This window comes from Ochotona princeps, chromosome 6, assembly GCF_030435755.1.
Source record: "Ochotona princeps isolate mOchPri1 chromosome 6, mOchPri1.hap1, whole genome shotgun sequence".
NCBI lineage: Eukaryota > Metazoa > Chordata > Mammalia > Lagomorpha > Ochotonidae > Ochotona > Ochotona princeps.
This window is the reverse complement of record NC_080837.1, coordinates 1188437-1209037: the sequence shown is the minus strand read 5'-3', so window position 1 is coordinate 1209037 and position 20601 is coordinate 1188437. Positions and strand designations below refer to the sequence as shown.

At 42.5% G+C, this 20601-nt stretch overlaps 1 protein-coding gene across 5 annotated transcripts in view; it reads left to right on the top strand.

The window, feature by feature from the left end:
* UACA (uveal autoantigen with coiled-coil domains and ankyrin repeats) overlaps positions 1-20601 on the top strand; it is a 98545-nt gene that overhangs the window by 22695 nt on the left and 55249 nt on the right. For 3 of the 5 annotated variants that reach the window (XM_058665426.1, XM_058665424.1, XM_058665428.1), the window contains exon 2: positions 17663-17796. The exons of 1 other annotated variant lie outside the window; for it this stretch is intronic. In XM_058665426.1, coding sequence (XP_058521409.1) covers positions 17663-17796 — 134 coding nt within the window. Of the gene's footprint in view, positions 1-15740; positions 15962-17662; positions 17797-20601 lie in introns of those variants that run through there. One more of the 5 variants, XM_058665425.1, reaches the window with a different exon arrangement.

Genomic DNA, 20601 nt, shown 5'->3' with positions numbered 1-20601 from the left:
GCAAACAAGTGGTAGCCACTGGCCCTGGCAGTTTCGAATACATTTGTTCGGTTGATGTAAAGAGGACCGGCCCTTTTTCTTGGCATCAGGGGATGTTCCTTGATTAGCTCCCAGTCTGTTTTTCTTGGCTCTTGGCTGTGTGTGCGGTGATGCATTTCCTTCAGTGTATCATCCTCGTCCACATTTGAATAGAGTCCTGGCGGATGTGTTCTTCCTGTCTGGGGGTGGAACCGGGTTGAGCAACCCTCTGCCCACTTCCTGCTTATGAAGGCGGCAGCTCAAGTTGGAATGTTTTTGGTTTGCAGTGCAGTTTGTTTTAGTTAAGCCATGTGCTAATGGCTCTCTCCTCAAGTCCTTATGTCTTTTCCTCTAGATTTTCACACTATTATATTGTGCTTACTGAGCTTCTGTGGGGCTACATTCTGGTGCTTTCCAGTGTGCATGGATGAGGGACGGTGGCAGGGGTATCATTTCTAAACCCTTTGCTACTGAAAGGGTTTCCTGGGTTTGTGTTACTTTCTATGTCTTCACCAGCATGACAGTGACCGGAGTGGTGGTGTTATAGGCTAAGTCGGCCTGCAACCCTGGCATCCTGTGTGCCTGGTTCCAGTCCTGGCTGCTCCACTTCTGATTCAGCTCCTTGCTAATGGCCTGTGAAAGCAGTGGAGGATGGCCCTCGTGCTTGGGCGCCTGCACTTGAGTGGGAGACCTGGAAGAGGCTCTGGACTCATGGCTTTGGATTGGCCCTGCTCCGGCCATTGCAAGCATTTGGGAAATGAACCCATAGATGGAAGATGGCTTTCCTTCTCTGCCTCTTCCTCTGTGTCTAACTCTCTCTTTCAAAATAAATAAGTAAATGTTAACCCAAACAACAGCATGACAGTCTACTTCTGACTTGGTCTTTGCCCCGAGTCGCTGTCTGAACTGGCTTTTGGAACGCTTCTCTATACATGGGAGGTGGGGCACTGCTGTAGGTTTCTCCTTCGCCTTGCAGGAATTCCATGCATGGCTCTCTAGTTTTTACTTTCTTTCATTCCTTTCTAAGTATGCCTAAATTCAGCTTAACTTTCCAACTGTATTTTATCCTTTTAATGACAGAGCACTGAACAACATCCTCAGTAATGCCTGAACCGGCGTCCTCAGTAAGATACTTAATTTTGTCTATATGAGAAAAAAAATTGGAACACCACACACACAAACACATACACAAGTCTGCATTTGCAGGTTTGTTTCCCAAATGCCAGTGATTGGAACTGGGCCAAAGTGGCATTCAGGAAATAGGAACTCAGTTCAGGTATCCTTATATTGAAGGCAGGACCCTGTTCTGTGAGCCATCACAGTCGCACATCTTCAGGAAGCTGGCGTCGAGAGCTGACACCTGCGGGTGTCCCAACTGCTGGACCAACTGGTGTTTTCTTCTTCACTTGAGTTTTATTTGTCACTGCATCATGTGGTTTACCATTTCCAGTATCCGTTTTCTTGCTGTCTGCCACTAAGCATGGGTGAGATGGACAGCCCTTCTGTGGGATGTGCCAGTCTGTTAGGAGAGTACTCAGGAGCCAGAAGGCTGGCCCACACTCGGAGTGGTGCTTTAGCTTTGCTTCACTGTGGTGTACGTCACATCTGTTCACATTATACTGGTTAGATATCTCACGTCTCACAGCCCCCAAGTTGTTAACTTAGAGATGGTCATTCCTCCCATACGAGACATGTCTAAGTTCCACGTGTACACGTGGATGTATATTACCGACTGTGACGGAGCAGGGAGTGAGTCCAAATAATAATGATGGTTTTGAAGAAGATGCCAAAAGTCGGGGTATAATTTTTATTTTTATGGGCATATCATCTTCATATGCTGTATCAGGGTTCTGAAGAGAAACAGAACTCACAGGATGTTATGTGTGCAAATAAAAAAAGTTTATTTTGAGGAACTGACTTACGTAATTGGGGAGCAGGCAAGATGGCAAGTGTGAGATTTGCAGATCGGGCAAGGAGCTCAGGCAGGGTTACAGTCCTGAGGCAGAATTGCTTCTTCTAAAAGCTTCAGTTTTGACTCTTAGCAGTTCCAGGTGCTGCCTGTATGGTAGGGTACTCCTTTAGGTGTTCATCATTCCCAGCAACAGCTGAGCACTACGGATAAGCCAGGGTGACAGGTGAAAGTCCCGTCACCTGTGTGCAAGGCCCGACTTGAGCTCCTCCTGCCTCTGACTTCATTATTTGATGACCTGTTTGAACCACTCTCCCATATATTTCTAATTGGTTTCTAAGGTTTAATATTAACACATATAATTTATGTACTTATATATTCCGCATGGCATTTATATTATATATTATTATATATGTATCATAGGTTACACATAATATTATATCTGATCTAATTCTGTTAGGTTGTATTGTGTGTTATTATGTAATATAGATAATTTAATATTTCTAATATAATTGACTTTGATTACAAGATGTATGTGTCTAAAACCTAAAGAATAAATTGCAGCTCTTATTAATGGAAGGAGTTTAGACTCTGGCCTCAGACAGTTCAGGGTTTAAGTTTAGTGGCCTCTGCCAGTTTTGCTTCCTGATGACTCAGGTCTGCAGCTGGGCTGGACTTTGCTGCACGGTATTTGGTGATCTGTTGGGGGTCTTTCGTGTTACTGTAGTTGTTGGGGGTCTCTATCATGTTGTCCCAGGTGGTTGTACTGATGTATTTGACACTGATGCTTCCTGGCTGGACCCTATCTTCCAATGATCTCTTTTTTCAGTGGCTACATTTTTGTTGTTGTTGTTTGAACTTAGGTACTGTATTCTTACATGTAAGTCCACAATACGTCAAGGGGCCAATTTTCTTTTAAAGAAAATGAGAAACAAAGAAATTTTATTTTGAACTGTATTTTTTTTTTTTTAAAGATTTATTCATTTTATTACAGCCAGATAATACACAGAGAAGGAGAGACAGAGAGGAAGATCTTCCGTCCGATGATTCACTCCCCAAGTGAGCCGCAACGGGCCGATGCGCGCCGATCTGAAGCCGGGAACCTGGAACCTCTTCCGGGTCTCCCACGCGGGTGCAGTGTCCCAATGCATTGGGCCATCCTCGACTGCTTTCCCAGGCCACAAGCAGGGAGCTGGATGGGAAGCAGAGCTGCCGGGATTAGAACCGGCGCCCATATGGGATCCCGGGGCTTTCAAGGGAAGGACTTTAGCCGCTAGGCCACGCCGCCGGGCCCTTTGAACTGTATGTTTACCACTTCTGGTACTGTGTATTCATGGGTATAGTAGACTCTTGTTTCCATCTTGTATCATTTCTTAAGCTTGAAACAATTCACTTACCACTGCTTCTGCTGTCTGCTAGTGATGACTCCTGTCAGATTTCAGTTTGATCTTCAGATGGAGGTTTTTGGTGAGATATGTGGAAGATGTCATTTGAGGAGACGATGTTTGTTGTGGTAGCTAAGGTGCCAGTTGAGTTGCCCACCATGGAATGCCTAGGTTCCACCCCCCATTTAAATTTTTTTTAAATTTTGCTTTATTATTATTATTTTATGATACAGTTCCATAGGCCCTGGGATTTACCTTATCCCCTCCCCAAGTACTCTTCCCCCACAATGAGTTCCCCTGTATTATTACTGTATTATAGTTCTTCATACACAGTCATATGTCCATCATTGTGGGCATGGACAATGGTAGAGAATTCAGCATTGTATTGTCAAGATATAGTAAACAGTTTCATTGGAAGTCCGTCCTTGATCTGGAAGTAGAGATGCATACTGCATTGTATCCTCACATCTGGATATGATAGTCTCCATTACACAGTTACTATACATCCTCTTAAATGAAAAGCCACAAAACAAAATCAATAATAGGGATAAAAAAATTAAAAATGCCATAAAGTTAAATAACATGCTATTGAATGACTAATGTGTCGCTGAAGAAATGAAAACCAAGAGCCTTCTTGAAGAAAATGATGTTACTGTATGATCTATGAATCAGTGAAGAATTTAATGAGAAAGAAAGTAGTTTGAAGAGATATGTTACAGTTCAGGTATTTCCTCCTTGCCCCCCAATTTTTCCTGTATTATTATAATAATGTAGGCCTTCAACAGTTACAAGTCCATCAGTCTACTGTTTATGTGTATCCTGACATTGTAGGTATTTGGCTGCGTATTTTTTACATGAGATTCATAAATTTAAGACAAATTGCAAGGATTTTGAGTGAAAGAGCTGTGTGGGAAGAGTTACACTTTTGTGTAGAAATATTTAACAGGAAAAACAGTTCACTTTTGATTTGTTTATGGAAACATGCTTACCGTAACCTTATGTTTTTATATGCAACTGTTTATAGAGCCCATGTTAAGTTTTAAGAATATTGGCTAGTAGTGTAAGTCCATTTATTTTCAGTTTAAATCTTGAAGGGTCTTTTGAGTTCTAGCAAACATGTTTTTGTTTAATGTTGCTTTGCAAAGCCAAGAGAAATTACAAAGCCAACGGAACAAAAATATCTTGTTTTATATTGTGATTAAATTCCACTAGAGCTTCTTAACAGATGCATTAGGGGACTTCAGAGAAGTGTATAGAAAAAGGAATGAAAAAGATAATCTTATTTCGGTGCAAACAAAATGTTGACATCTGTGAATTGTCTTACATAGTATACAAATTTCATGAGCTTTTTGACATATGCTTGTGTATGTGTCTTTTTTGTTTTTTTAAGGTTTATTTGTTGTTATCAGAAAGGCAGATCTGCAGACAGAAGGAGATACAGAGAAATCTTCTGTTCACTGATTCACTCCCCAAGTGGCTGCAATGGCCGGCGCTGAGCTGATCCGAAGCCTGGAGCCAGGAGTTTCTTCTGAGTCTCCCATGTAGGTGTAGGGTCCCAAGGCATTGGACCATCCTTGACGGCTTTCCCAGGCCACAAGCAGGGAGCTGGATGGCAAGTGGAGCAGCTGGGACACAAACTGGCACCCATATTGGGTCCTGATGTTTGACCAGGGAGGGTTAGCCAGTTGAGCTGCTGCATGGGGCCATATTTTGAACTTCTTAAAGCTGTTTTGTAAAGTTTGTCAGATGTTGGCAAAAGTATTTGTCAATATCCAGCGGTGATTACTCTGTTCATTGGTATATAGAAGGGTGGAGAATCATAATTGACCTTCCTTGATTTTTACCTTTTTCTTTTAAAAATTTGCTAGTTACCTTCAAGTATTTTAAAAACTTGAATCAGCTCTGCCCCTGATTCTAGGTCTCAGCTGGGGTGCAGTAGGAGAGCTCATGCCTGGTTCCTTGCCACCTTCATGGGAGATCTACTCTAGACTGAGCTGTTGGTGCCTAGGTTTTGGCTCAGCCCTAGCTTTTGTAGACGCAAACCAGCAATTGGAAGCTCTCTGGTGTTCAACTAAATACATTTAAAATTAATTGCAGGAAAAAAAAGCTCCTTTCTATCCCCATTTCACTTCATGCTCTGCCAAATAGTCAGTAGCTATACATTTTTAAAGGGGTATGAAACACAAATGTAAACATTTTGAGAGCTCTTTTCTTGTATAACAGTTTGTCTTATTTAAGATCTATTCATATATTTACTTTAGCACTTAATGCTTCTTTTGAAGAAGGATGAGATAAGGAAAATTTTAAAACAAATGCCCTCCTGGCCCGTTCTGTCCATGAGCGTGGCCAAGTAGATCTACATTTCTTTACCCTTTAAATAAACTTTTATATTGTTTTTAAAAATGATACTTATAGGCCCAGCACAGTAGCCTAGCAGCTAAAGTCCTCGCCTTGCACGCCCCAGGATCCCATGTGGGTGCTGGTTCGTGTCCCGGAGTCCCCACTTCCCTGCTTGTGGGAGACCCGGAGGAAGCTACTGGCTTTAATTGGCTCAGCTCTGGCTGATGCGACCGCTTGGGGAGTGAATCAGCAGATGGGAGATCTTTCCTGTCTGTTTTCCTTTCTGTATATCTGACTTTCCAATAAAAATTAACTAAATCTTTTAAAAATACTTATTAAAAAGTGATACTTATTAAAAATTAAAAAGCTACTTATTAAAAATGCAAAAGCAACAACCTGCTTATATTTATCTTCCCCTTTTGAGTACCTAGACGATTTTAACAATGGTTGGAGTAGACATATATATGACAGAGTGAAATAGAATGTCTAGAACATCTTGGCAAAGCAGTGCTTCTGATTTCAGTTTGTTACAGTATTTTTTTAGATTACGTAATCACCTTAGAACATGAAGAAATTAGATTTATCATTTAAGTTGTATCTCCAGGGAAGGTATCTGGCTTATAGGTTAAAACGCCCCCATCTCACGTAGGAGTCTATGGGGTTAAGTACCTCTTGTGCTCCTCCTTCCAGCATTGCACTCCTGCAGACCCTGGGAAGCAGCTGATGGTGCTCGGTGCTTGGGTCCCTGTTAGCCAGGAGGAGACGGGGTGGAATTCCCTCAGTGCTTGGGTCCCTGTTAGCCAGGAGGAGACGGGGTGGAATTCCCAGCTCCATCTGTGGCCCAGCCCAGCCTTGGCTGTTGCAGGTGCTTGGGAAGTGAGTTAGCAGTTGGGAACTCTCCTGCTGGCTTTGTCACTTTGACTCTCTGTGCCTCTCAAATAAACAAAAGCAATTAAGTTATATCATCTTTCCCATCATCTTTTTTGTCCTTGATATTTTTATGTTGAGAAATACAAAAAAGGAAAATTAAGTTTGTTATTTGTCTTGGTGAAAAGAATGGTTGATGGGATATAATTTTCCCTTTCCTCTGTCCCTTGTGTTCTTCACTGTGAATTGTGGTGAACGGAGGAGAGGATTGGGTGGGGCAGAATTAAGTACGGGTACAGAAATATCGTGGAATTGGGTCACGGAGAAAGAAGCTGATTGTATGGCTTTAGTTTCCTGGCTTATTTTTAACATTTTGCCTTTCCTTTTCAGTTACATGATTTGCTGTTGTGTAAGAGAGAGGAATAGATGACCTTTGGACTAAATGGGGCGGGCAAATATTTCTAACTGGCCTCAATCACGTGATCCCAGAGCTGTTCTGAGCTGTGCTCCCCCATCTTCAGTGTTCCTGCTTCCTGCTCCGTGTTCACTTATGAATTGTGGTAGAAATTGTGTTTGCTAGTTGGGGGGGGGCAGTAGCAATATGAGAGATGTTTTGGGGGAAGTTTCCTCAAATATGCATCTTGTTTAGCTTTACTTAGAATATCTACTTATTTCTCGTGTGTGTGTGTGTGTGTGTGTGTGTGTGTGTTGATGTTTTAGTATAGTTTCTTGAAAAATTTGTTTAGGTTTATAGGTCTGAAGCAGGTGAGGTCTATTATGGTATGTGCTACGTTTAGGTAACTGGTGTCTCTTGTCAAAATACCAAGGTAAATTAATATTCAGCTGGATTTTACTCAATATAGAGTCTTGGGAGTGAAAAAAATAGTAAGAGTAGAATTTTTCTTTTAAACTTTATTCTAAAAGTTACCAGAAGTTCTCCATTAAAAGCTATTTTCCTTAATCTCCAAAAAATTCTTTAAAAAATTTTTTTTGGGGGGCCCGGCGGCGTAGCCTAGCGGCTAAAGTCCTCGCCTTGAACACCCCAGGATCCCATATGGGCACCGGTTCTGGTTCCAGCGGCTCCACTTTCCATCCAGCTCCCTGCTTGTGGCCTGGGAAAGCAGTCGAGGACGGCCCAAAGCCGCACCTGCATGGGAGACCCGGAGGAAGCTCCTGGCTCCAGGCTTCGAATTGACTCAGCTCTGGCTGTTGCGACTTGGGGGATTGAAGCAGTGGATGGAAGATCTTCCTTTCTGTTCCTCTCTCCTTCTCTGTACATATGACTTTCCAATAAAAATAAAATAAATCTTTAAAAATATGCACATATATATTAGTTTTTGAGATAACAGTTAAAAATTACATTGTAGTCAAAGACTTAGTGCTCCACTAAAATAGAGTTTGGCAAGTAAACAGTAAAAAGGTGGCAGGAGAGCCCGGCGGCGTGGCCTAGCGGCTAAAGTCCTCCCCTTGAACGTGCCGGGATCCCATATGGGCGCCGGTTCTAATCCCGGCAGCTCCACTTCCCATCCAGCTCCCTGCTTGTGGCCTGGGAAAGCAGTCGAGGACGGCCCAATGCATTGGGACCCTGCACCTGCGTGGGAGACCTGGAAGAGGTTCCTTGTTCCCAGCTTTGGATTGGCACGCACCGGCCTGTTGCGGCTCACTTGGGGAGTGAATCATCGGACAGAAGATCTTCCTCTCTGTCTCTCCTTCTCTCTGTATATCTGACTTTGTAATAAAAATAAATCTTTTTTTAAAAAAAAAAGTGCCAGGAATATGAGGATATAAGGATCCCGGGGCGTTCAAGGCGAGGACTTTAGCTGCTAGGCCACGCCGCCGGGCCCCTCTAAACAGAAATTAAAGAGAAAAGATGTCAATGTTATTCATACAGTTAATTTAAAAATCATGGATATTTAAAAATGTAGGGTTGTGTCATTCTTAGCAATCTGGTGAGGCTACAGCGTCTGATACAGTGATATATACAGGTGTAATTCTATGCTTTTGTTTGGTTCCTGCTCTCCCCTCCATCCTGGCCTCCCTCTGGGATACTCTGCTCACCATATATCAGCCACTGGCCTTCTTTCACACTGGTCCAGCTCTGTCACCAGTGGTCCGCTCATCGGAAACATCAGCTGTCAAACCCTCTCCTTCCTTGTGGCTCATACCTGGCGTCATGCTGTCTTCCTAGTCTTCTTCTCACAGTGTCTTTCAGTCCTCCGTTGTTAGTATCTGAAGCCTCGTTAGGAGGGAGAGTGGCTCTCATTGACCGCAGCGTCCCCATTGCCATCCCTGATGGCCGGTAGGTTCTTTACACAAATTTACGTATGTGTTGGGAAAGTTTTCATCCTTGATGGTTATTCTGGCCATGTCATTTATTGTATTTAAAAATTAAAAAAGATTTATTTGAAAGGTAGAGTTACAGAGAGGACAGAGAGAGAGAGGGAGAGAGATAAGGAGAGAGAGAGAGAGAGAAAAATTTCCATCTGCTGGCTCACTCTCCAGATGGCCACAGCTGAACTGATCTGAAGCTAGGAGGCAGGAGCCATCCTCCGCTGCTTTCTCAGGTCATAAGCAGGGAGCTGGATCAGAAGTGGAGCAGCCGGTACATGAACCAGGTGGAGGATTAGCATGCTAGGCCCCTATAGTTAAATTTTTAAGAGAGATTTGCATTTCTACATTATAGAATTTTTTTTTCAGATGTGATAGAAATGGAAATGCTCATTAACAGAGCTCCAGGCAAGAAGTTCAGACAAGGATTGTATAATCATTTTGTAGGTATCCTTTCACCTCCTTGGAAGATGGAAGGTCTCTAGTTGAGGTGATGACCTGTGGCAGTGATGGGCTCAATCACACTTGCATTCTGATGTCTACATGAGCTGGGCTCAGTGAGCTTCCTGAGTGCTGGAGGCTGGTGACAGGGCAAGGAGGCTCTGGGTCCTCGTCTACATACTTTTCCTATGCATCTCTTCATGTGGCGTTCATCTGTAGCTTCTGTAGTGACCTCTATAGTAAAGGGGGTAAGCCATTAAGGAAAGTGTTTCCTTTTAGTCCTGTGAGAGATGAATCAAAATAGATGGGGGTACTGGGGTTTCTTGCTTGGGCCTTGCATTTGCCATCTGTCTTGGTGTGTTGTCTGGGGCTGTACCAGAATGCCTGAGACTGGTCCATTTATAAAGAAGTTCATTTGGCTATGGCTCTGGGGACAGGGGGCAGAATTATTAAAACTGTAGCTGCATCTGAAGTTGGGGTAGACAGCCTTGTGGCGTTGGGTCTTTTGTCTATGGAGTTTCACACTACTTCCAGATAAGTAGTGTCCGAGTTATATTGTTCACTGGAAGATCTGTTGGTGTGTGGAGAAACCCCTACCCATGTGGCCTTTAAAAGGCTAGGGGTTATTTGCAGAATTTTAAATAATGGTCATTTTTTTTCAGGGTGAAACTATAGGTAATTTATATTTTCACTTGTAAAGTTAAATGTATTGTGGATTTTGACATCAAATGTGCAATACTTTTACAATTTAAAACGTTCGTATACGGTCCTGGCCCACTTGTTGCTCACCTGATCGTCTCTGGGCTTATTCTGTTCCACTGGTATGTACGTCTATACCACTAGTACTTATTTTTTAAAGTTTCTGTTTATTGGAAGGGCAGAGAAAGAGTGCTCATGAGAGACAGGTAGAAGCTGACAAAGAAAAATCTTGTATCTACTAGTTTGCTCTCCAAATGTTCGCAACAGTGGGGCTAGGCCAGGTCCTAAGTTAGGAGCCCCAAACTATTAGATCTCCTACGTGGGGGTCAGGGACCAAGTGCTCTCCACCACCCGCCCCCGAGGGTGCAGACTCACAAGAAATGAGAAGGAAATGGCACCCAAACCCAGGCATTCCCATATGGGATGCAGGCAGCTCAAGTTTTTGTTTTCACTGCTATGCCGAATGCCCACTGAAGCATTCAATTTGATCACTGTAGCGTCGTAATATATTTTGAAATCAGGAAGCTTTATTCTTCCCTAGAATTGGTCATGTATATAAAGTGATTTGAGATCTGTATCATGTTTAGGATATATATATATATATATATACCAGTAGGATTTTGATAATATTCTTGTTGATCTGTAGGTTGGTTTGGATGATAATATTAAGTTTTCTAAATCCATGAACGCAAGAGAGCTTTCCATTTTTTTGTGTGTGGGTATTTTGATTTCTTTGAGCACAGTTTTGTCCTTATTAGCATATAAGTCTTTAATATATTGTCTATTCCTAAGTATTTAATTATTTTTGATGTCATTGTAAATGTTACTGTTCTCTTAATTTTGTTCCAGGCTGTTGCTTGGTAGTATATAAAATGCAAATGATTTTTCTTTGTTGATTTAGTATTGAACGATTTTGCTGAATTGCTTTATTAATTCTAATAACTTTTCATGTGTATGGAGTTTTAAGTTTTTCACGTACATGAGCATGTCACACATGAGCAGAGAAGATTTCGTTCGTTCCTTTCTAATTTAGATGTGTTTTACTTGTTTTTCTTAGCTAATTGACCTGATTAAGCCTCCCAGCATTATGTAGAATAGTGGTGGTGAGAGCAAGGACTGGCATTGTGGCACAGAACGTTAAGCCTCAGCCAGTGGTGCTGGCATCTCATAGGGAGCTGTTTGAAGGCCTGACTGCTTCACTTCTGATCCAGCTCCCTGTGAATGAGTCTGACAGAACAGCGCAAGGTGGCCTAACTCTTTGGGCCACTATACTGCTTGTGGGAGGGAGACGTGGGAGAAGTTCTTGGCTTGTGGCTCCTGGCTTTGGCCAGGCCCAACACTGGCCATTGTGGCCATTTGGGAAGTGAACCAGTAGATGAAAGAATCTCTGTGCCTCTTCCTGTAACTCTACCTTTCAAATAAATAAAACATAAACTTAAAAAAAAAATAGTGGGAATGAGTACATTGTTTTGTGCCTGGTGTTAGAAGCAAAGCTTTCTGTTGTTCAGGAGAGTATGATATTAGCAGTGAATTAGCCCTTATTATATTGGAGTCATTTCCTTCCATTCTAAGATTTTTTTTTTTTAGTTATGAAAGGTTCTTGTGTGTTGTCATGCTTTTTCTACCTCAACTGAGATGATGATCATTTCTGTCCTTCATTATGTCCAGGTGATATATTACACTAATTTATTTTTGTATCTTGAACTACTCTTGCATTCCAGTGATTAATCTCCCTTCATGGAAGTGTGTGATCCTTCAAATGGGCTGTTGAATGTGGTTTGCTCACTGATTTAAATATTTGGCTAGTAGTTAAAGTCCTTCCTCCCACTCATTTATTTGAAAGGATGATTTATTTATTGAGAGTACTTCAGTTCCATGCCTTGTGCTTAATTGAAATCTTCTGAAGTCAGTTTTAATCTATAGGTCCATTTTTATCTTTTCCTTGCTGCATTTTAAGAAGCCATAATTTCTTCTGCTGAATATTTCTGATTGCATGATACAGTGATACAAGCTGTGATGTATATAGTTGCTTATGTTCTGTTATTTCTCGTGTTTCTTGTAAAATGTTCATTCTGGTGTTTTGTATGCATAGTTATTGATTTATCTATTTATTTCTCTTTTTATTTGACATGGAGAGAGCTAGAGAGAGAGAGAAAGAGAGAGAGAAAGAGAGAGAGAAAATCTTCCTGCTCATGACAGCTGTGACTGGTCCAGGCCAGTGCCAGGAGTCCAGAACTCAGTGCACGTCTCTCGTGGATGGCAGGGACCCACGGCTGAGCTCTTCATCTGCTGATCCCCACAGCATACATTTATACGAAGTTGGATTGAAGCAGAGTAGCTGGAACTCTTACTGTGTGGGCGTCCCAACAGGTGACTTAACCAATATACCACATGCCTGCCTTAGGTATGCATTTTCTTTAGACTGTGATAGGATTTGCCTTCTCAGAATTCATGTAGCTGTTTAAACTCCGATGCTTCAGTGAGGACTGAGGATGGAGGTCTAGTGATGGTATCTGAGAGGTGGAGCTGGTGAGAGGTCTTTGGGTCATTGGGGCTGTGCACTTGAAGGACAGTTCTCACAAGAAGCTTGATTTGTTGTAGAGTTCAGCCTATACTCTGTATTTACATCAGCCATGAACAGCCTTCACCAGGTCCTGGACGGTGGGGCCACCTGATCCTGTAAACTTTCAACTATTTAAAATGAAAAATTTGTTTCCCAAAGCATTACTTTCAAGTATTTCAAAGTAATGGAAAGTGTGCATGGGTGTTATATATTAGGGTGTCTTAAGGTACTTGGGGTGAGGCTCATTGAGAATGGACTGCACAATTTGATATTCTGATTGTGTCATGTTTTCATTAGCTGTTGTGCTTTATGAAGTCAAGCTCAGCCTTAGTAGTAGTTGATTACTCGCAGGTATAGCTAACGAATTGGTCAGGTTTTGCTCCTGTCAGTAAAATACATGAGAATGAGGCTTGCTTCTGCTCTCTCTAGGGGGCTCTCCGTCTAAGATAGCCCTGTTAGTCTGGCGTCTGGCAGTGGCAGGGTACGTGTGGAGAAACAGTCTATGGAGAGCCAGGCAGCAGGGAAACAGAGAGCATATGTGTTTACATAGTTCAGGCTTTTTTGAGAACTTCCTGGGGCAGACCGCAGAATGACTGAAGACCTCCCACTATGTAGGCCTACTTTTTAAAAAAATTACTTTTGCCCTGTATTTCTTTGATGGTATTCATAAAACCATTTTTTTGAAGATTTATTTTTATTGGAAAAGTAAGTATACAGAGAGCAGGAGAAACAGAAAGATCTTCCTTCCATTGATTCACTCCCCAAGTGGCTGCAATGGCAGGAGCCAGGAGCCTGGAGCCTCTTTTGGGTCTCCTATGCGGGTGCAGGGTCCCAAGGCTTTGGGCCATTCTTGACTGCTTTCCCAGGCCACAAGCAGGGAGCTGGATGGGAAGCGGCTGCCAGGATTAGAACCGGTGCCCATATGGAATCCTGGTGTGTGCAAATCGGGGACTTTAGCTGCTAGGCTACTGCACCGGGCTCATATTAGCATGGCTTTAAAAATTATTTATTTATTTGAATAGCAGAGAAAAATCCTCAAATGCATATAATGGTATAATGGTTGTGGTTGTCCTATTGCTTCTGTTACTCATGTGGGAGACCCAGTTGGAATTCCAGACTTCTGTGTTTGTCCTATCCCAGTCCTAGCCATACAACCATTTGAATAAATGAAACCAAATGGATAAAAGTCATGAAAAGATTCCCTTTCCTCCTCTCTTTCTTTATTGTTCCTTTCTGATAAGTAAATAAATGTTAAAAAAAAATAAAAATCAGTTATGTAGTTTCAAGAAATGCAGAAGAGACCCTGGAGAGTTGGTCACACAGGAGGGATTGGAGACAGGCAGTTAGGGTGATGAACAGATGAGAGGTGGAGCAATGGCAGCCCCCGAGTCCACCGAAGAAAGGTCAAGTACATGAGGGTATGGACTGTGGAGTGGATTGGGACCAGCTGATTACAAACCATTCTGAGGATTGTTCTCCGAGGAGATGCCTTTTGAGAAACACCTGAAGCAAGGGCAGGAAGAGCCCAACAGAAGCTGGAGACAGCAGAGCTGGGAATTGGCTAGGCTTGCGGGGAAGTAGCTGTTGTTGAAGGTGAGTGTGTGATTAGCAGAGTGGCAGCCACAGATGAAGCTCTAGAAGAGAGCTCAGGGCGTCCCCCTGCACCGGGACACGCAGACCCCAGCTCCTGAGCGTGGACATCCTTATATGGCGTTTCTGACAGTTGCAAACTTTCCTCTTCCTATTGATTTCTATTGCCTTGCCTTTAATTTCCTGTTTCCATAAAGAATGTCCTTGCTTTGTTAACCAAAGGACAGAGCCCGAGTTTGCCCCTGGTTTCCTCTGTAAGTGGAAATCCTGTGTGGATTCCCTGGGTCTAGATAAACGAATCCATTGTGGTATCTCCTACAGTTTGGGAGGAAAAAAAATCAGTGTGTAAAAAAAGTGGTGAAATATAGTTCATTGTGTACGTATTTTTTAACTAGAATAAAGGCCTGATGGTTTGAGGTCAGATAATTGCAAATGTCTTGTTGATGTTCTTTGGGCTGGCAGCATGATCTGAGTGTATCAGCTAACCTTGTGTCTGCGAACTCTTGCCTGGGAGGTTTTGCTTTTCCATGCAGCCGTTTTCCTGAATGCGTGCTTTTAGAGGAGGTGTAAACTATCCTCATGCTGTTTTGGTAACTAGAGCATGGTGAGAAAACACGGCAAGTTTGTGGATATCCCAACAATATATGGGTGTTCGTACAAGTCAGGATGTCATAGAGGATGTGGAGAAGGTGTCTGTTATGCCCTCAAACACAATTTTATCTCTAGTCTAGCTTATTATTTAATTGGTTTCATTATTTTCTGGTCCACTGAGTTCAGATCGTTGGATAAAATGGTTACTTGACATAATAAGCCGTGTGCTAAACTTTGCAATGAAGAAAACTAAGGTCAGTTTAAAATGTGCCCCGAGTCATTCCTCACCCTGTGTCTGATGTCTTGGCAGCGTTTGGAGCTTTTCTTGTTTAATCTGCCAAGAGACAGACTGGCAGCAGCTGGCAGCTGAAACCCGGCTGTGTGCAAAAGGAGACCGAGAGACGCACAACATTGAAACGGACACGATCTGAAAGTATGACTGTCTCTGTGTGTTCCCTTAAATAAAGTGTGACACATTTTCTCAGAATAGATTTTTACATTCTGTTTTTCCAGGCTATTCTGACTTCATGAGAGATGATCCTGAGACTGAAATGTGTTTTGAAAATTGTAGAATAGCCAGACTTATCTCTGAACGACTTGGTCGTCAGGTCATGCAAACCGTTCTGATATAATAAGCATGTTTTACGATTTGTTCGGCTCCTGTTTCCAAGTCGAATAAAAATGTTTTACTCAGAGGAAAAGCATGCATTTGTAATATATTCTTAGCTGCTCCTTTCTGTCACTCAGCTGTCAGGTTCTATGGAATCTAAAACAGAACCCACCAATGGGAGACCGGATACTCGCCGTTTACTGAACTGCCAGGCTGTAGAGGGCTTTATCATGCACTGGCAGCCTCCCCAATTGTTGCTGCGCTCCACAGCGGAATGCGGAGCTCAGGGTTTCCAGCGGGAGCCTGAAAGGGAGAGGCCGCTTCGAAGGAAAGAGAAAGAGGAAGAATCTCTGACTTGGAGCTGCCATTCATTAAGGGCTACACAGGAAATAAGAGAATTGTCCAGCATTATGAAGGCGAAGAAGGATCACGAAGATGAAGCCAACACTGTGCTAAGCGTTGCCTGGCGTGCGAGGGACTGGGTCGCTGGTTAGGAGTGTGAGGGCTTGCTTTGTGAGCTGAAAAGATTTGTTTGCTCTGCAGGGTAGTCTGTTGTCAGCAACAAAAGCGAAATCCTGTCTATGATGAACTGTTGGCTTTCTTGTGCTCCTGAGAACCGGGTAGGTATCCGGTGATCTGCTGGGATGTGCAGGATTCCCCAGGAGGATTTCTGCACTGCCTGGTTTTAAATTAGTGCATTTAAGTAACTGGTCACTACCTGTTAGTATTTTTTTAAATATTATTTTGTTCCTGATTTATTTGATGAGCAGGTTGAGTCAGTAATTGAATGCAAACATTCCTGTTTGTTTCTCTGGGTGTAAAATCAGATTGGTAGAATCTTGATAATTGAGTAGTGCTGCTGGCCAGTTACATTGGACCAGAAGTGAAAATGGAGTTTGGTGGACTAGAATTAAGAACCACAAATATTTCTGACTTTATTTGTATCACATTTAAGAAGCTCAGCTTTTGATTTTATGGTTTTTAAAAAATGATGTGGGTAACTTCTTTCTCCATGTGCCACTTTACTTGGAAATATAGTTAAAATTGGTTTATTTGCAAGGATAAACTAAGCAGTTCAGAGCAGATATTTGTGTGCCAAATATGGCTTAATTTCTTTGGCATTTGGAAACATAGTGCCTCTTAAGCTTGTGTGTTCTATTACTCAGATTACAGTCAGCAAACCTTGTGTTTTAGAGCTAAGGAAAATGTAGTTCAGACTTTGAGTCATAAAGTAGAGCTATTTTAGAGCTACTCGCGGTTGGCAGTTTGAACTTTTCATGTTAATCTCCGGATACCAACTCCTTTAGAGATGAAAGTTGTCAAGTGTGTATAGGTGTTTGAGTCAGGTTCCATTAAAATAGTGTGTGTGGAGGAAGCGGAAAGTGTAATTTTTAATTTTTTTTAATTCAGTTTTCATTTTAGTGTTTGAGTTCAGGACTTATTGAATCAAAAGATCAGTAGTGATTGGAGGGCAGATAATCACGTTGATAACACATTTGGGAAGAAATACACCTTGCTTATTTTTCCTGGGAGATTGCTACAGTTCTGATATTTGTTAGGCTTTGCTTTGTCCGTAAAATGAAAAATTTGTGTACTTTTTGTTTTTGGTTCTAAGTTGGTATAGAAGCTTAAATGTTCAGTATATGTTTTATTCTGTTTTCTGAAATTTCTGTGTATTCGGTAAAAGTTCAGCTTTTTGGTTTCAGAATATCCTGAATATCTTCATTTTTTTTTTTTAAGATGTATTTGTTTTTATTGGAAAGGCAAATATACAGAGAGGAGGAAAAACAGAGAGGAAGATCTTCCTTCTGATGGTTCACTCTCCAAGTGGCCAAAGGCCACAAAGGCTGGAGTCCGAAGGCAGGAGCTTCTTCCGGGTCTCCCATGCGGGTGCAGGGTCCCAAGGCTTTGGACTATCCTCTACTGCTTTCCCAGGCCACAGGGAGCTGGATGGGAAGCAGGGCCGCCGGGATTAGAACTGGCGCCAACATGGGATCCCGGCGCGTTCAAGGAGAGGACTTAAGCCACTAGGCCACTTCGCTGGGCTCCATAATGGCTTTTTATTTTGTGTTCACATAATGACTTCTGTTGAGTATGAGTGTGCCCACGTATAATTCTGTGCATTTTCTTCTAGAAGCTCCTTTTAGATAGTGCTTCTGTAGGTATGTGGTGGGGGAGTGGAGAATCGGGGATGTCGTCAGACGGACACATGCCACTGCACGGAGGATAATTGACATCTGTCAGAGCCAGATCAGTAAATGGGCTTCAGGGACCGCGACGGCAAGCATGGGCCGTGTTGACTTATCTCTTCCTTTCTGCAGCATACAGCTGACTGGAATAAATATGACGACCGATTGATGAAGGCAGCAGAGAGAGGGGATGTAGAGAAAGTATCTGCGATCCTTGCAAGAAAGGGAGTCAATCCCGCCAAACTGGACGTGGAGGGCCGATCTGCGTAAGTGCTGCAGGGGATGGAAGCCTGCCCGGGTGCGGGTGGAGCGCCGATCTGTGTGATTGTTGCAGGTGATGGAAGCCATATGTGCACACCTAAGACTTGGGAGTTGGCCCTGATTGTGGCCCTGGAAAGCAGTCAAGGACAGCCCAATGCCTCGGGACCCTACACCTGGGTGGGAGACTGGGTGGAAGATCTTCCTCTCTGTCTCTCCTCCTCTCTGTCTATCTGACTCTCCAATAAAAAATAAAATAAGCCTTAAAAAAAAAAAAGACTTGGGAGATGTGTTCACCCACTGTGTCACCTGCAGTCTCCACCCAGGCCTGCTGGATTCCTAGGTCTGCCAGGTGGTCTGGCTGTGCAGGCTGTGTGGTCATGCAGCCTGCGGTTACTGAGACACCAAGCCCATTGTTGTCTGTCAATTTTTTATGTTACCATTCTTGATCTTTGAAGTGGTACCATAAAAGAGTGGGAGAAAGTTTACTGGCCTTGTGTAATGTGGTCTGATTTCAAGAAACGTCACAGAACTGTAAGTTACAGCCTTCCCTCTTCCCTGTCGACACCGTAGAGAGGAGGTGGCGGCGCTAGAGGCACAATGTGCCCGCCTTGCCTCCACCCACCCCAGGACTTCATTACTTTCCTGTCTGTTCAAGTGGGGAGCAGCTGGGTTAAGGGTAAATTAAGATTATTGTAAGACCTTCTCAACTCTGGTAGGTACAATCGCCCAAAGTTGTAAGTGAAAAATCTCATTTCCTGAAATCCCCATTCTTAAACTTGCCTGGGTTTCTTCAGAATATTATAACTGAAGCCAGATACTAAATATAGAGATGAATATTAGGAAGTGAACAGTTAATGTCTGATGTTGTGGGTCACTACCTTGGAATGCTCAGATAGTTAAAGATAACAAGGCATGACTATAAATCAAAACGTTTTTAAGACCAGTGAAATTGGAAAAGTTTGCAGTTTATGTTTTTCAGTTTGATCAAGTAGCAATTTGACAGCAGTGTTATGTAATTTGAGGTCGGCCCCTTTGTTTGCTAATGTTGAAGTGTTTGTAGGACTCACAGTAGAGTGATCATTTAATACCTTTTAGTGCCTTTTTTCCTTTGTTTCTTTTCCCCACATGATAAGATGTTAAAAGACGGAGAGGATCTTTTTTTGGGATGAAACTCTTCATTAAAACCTCATTCATTTCTGCGTATTCATATTTGCAGTGTTTTTGAATACTTTGAATATTTACTAAGATATTTTTGGCCAGTGATTCATTTGTTTTCTTTTTTTTTTTTAAGATTTATTTATTTTTATTGGAAAGGTGAATATACAGAGAGGAGGAGAGACAGAGGAGGAGATCTTCCGTCTGATGGTTCACTCCCTGAGCGGCTGCAATGGCCGGAGCTGATCCGATCCGAAGCCAGGAGCCCAGAGCCTATCCAGGTCTCCCATGCAGGTGCAGGGTCTCAAGGCTTTGGGCCGTCCTCAGCTGCTTTCCCAGGCCACAAGCAGGAAGCTGGATGGGAAGTGGGACCGCCAGGACTAGAACCGGCAGCCATATGGGATCCTGGGGCGTTCAAGGCGAGGACTTTAGCTGCTATGCTATCGCTCCGGGTCCTTGTTTTCTTTCTTTCTTTTTTTTTTTTTTAAATTATTTATTATTTTTACTTCATTAATTACATTGTATTATGTGACACAGTTACATAGGTACTTGGGTTCTCCCCACCCCTCCCCAAACCCTCCCATTGTTTTCTTTCTTAAAAAAGTTTTTTTTTTTTTTTTGGAGATTTACTTATTTTTATTGGAAATAAAAAAAGATCTTCCTTCTGCTGGTTTACTCTCCAAGCGGCTTCAATGGTCGGAGCTGAACTGATCTGAAACCCTTAGCCTCTTCCAGGTCGCCTGCGTGGGTATGGGGTACCAAGGCTTTGGGCCATCTCTACTGCTTCCCAGGCCACAAGCAGGGAGCTAGAAGGGAAGTGGAGCAGCTGGGATATGAACTGAAGTCCATATGGGAATCCTGGTGCATAGATGTCAAGGACTTTAGACGTTGGGCTACTGTGCTGGGCCCCTTTCTTAAAAATTTTATTCAAAATTTATTTTTATCTCTATTATCATCATATTCAGATTGTATTTTTGTAGCCAGCAGTTATTGGGTCACATTTTTAAAATCATCCATTTTAACAGCCTCTGTGTTTTTTGTATTATTTCATATATTCATTTTTATAAGTATATTTTTCTCTCATCTGCCTCTTTCCTTACATATGCCTGTCTCTTTCCTTACATTTCTTTAATTTTTTTCAATGACATTTTTATAATTTGCTTTGATAATCACCAGCTTAACATTTTACTAAGTATACTTCTATAGAGCAGTTTTTCAGATACATATATAACTCTTTTCATACATGTTAATGATTCCTTTTCTTGATAGCCCATCAACATTAATAAGGTATTTTATATTTTTTGTACTTTCTTCACTCGTCACCAGTGTTGTGTCAGTTCAGTCCACTTTGAAAGTCTTCAGGTTTGGGAGCTGAGACATGAAAACAGAGAGCTTGCTATGGCTTAGTAGGCCAAGCTTCTGTCTGCAGTTCCAGCATCCCATATGTGTGCCGGTTTGTTTCCTGGCTGCTCTACTGTCCAGCTCTCTGCTTATGGCCTGGGAAAGTAGTGGAGGATGTTCCAAGTCCTTGGGCCTCTGTGCCTGCATGGGAGACCCAGAAGAAGCTACTGGCTACTGGCTTTACATCGCTCAGCTCTGGCATTTACGGCCATCTGGGGAGTGAGCCAGCAGGTGGAAAATCTCCCTCTCTCTCT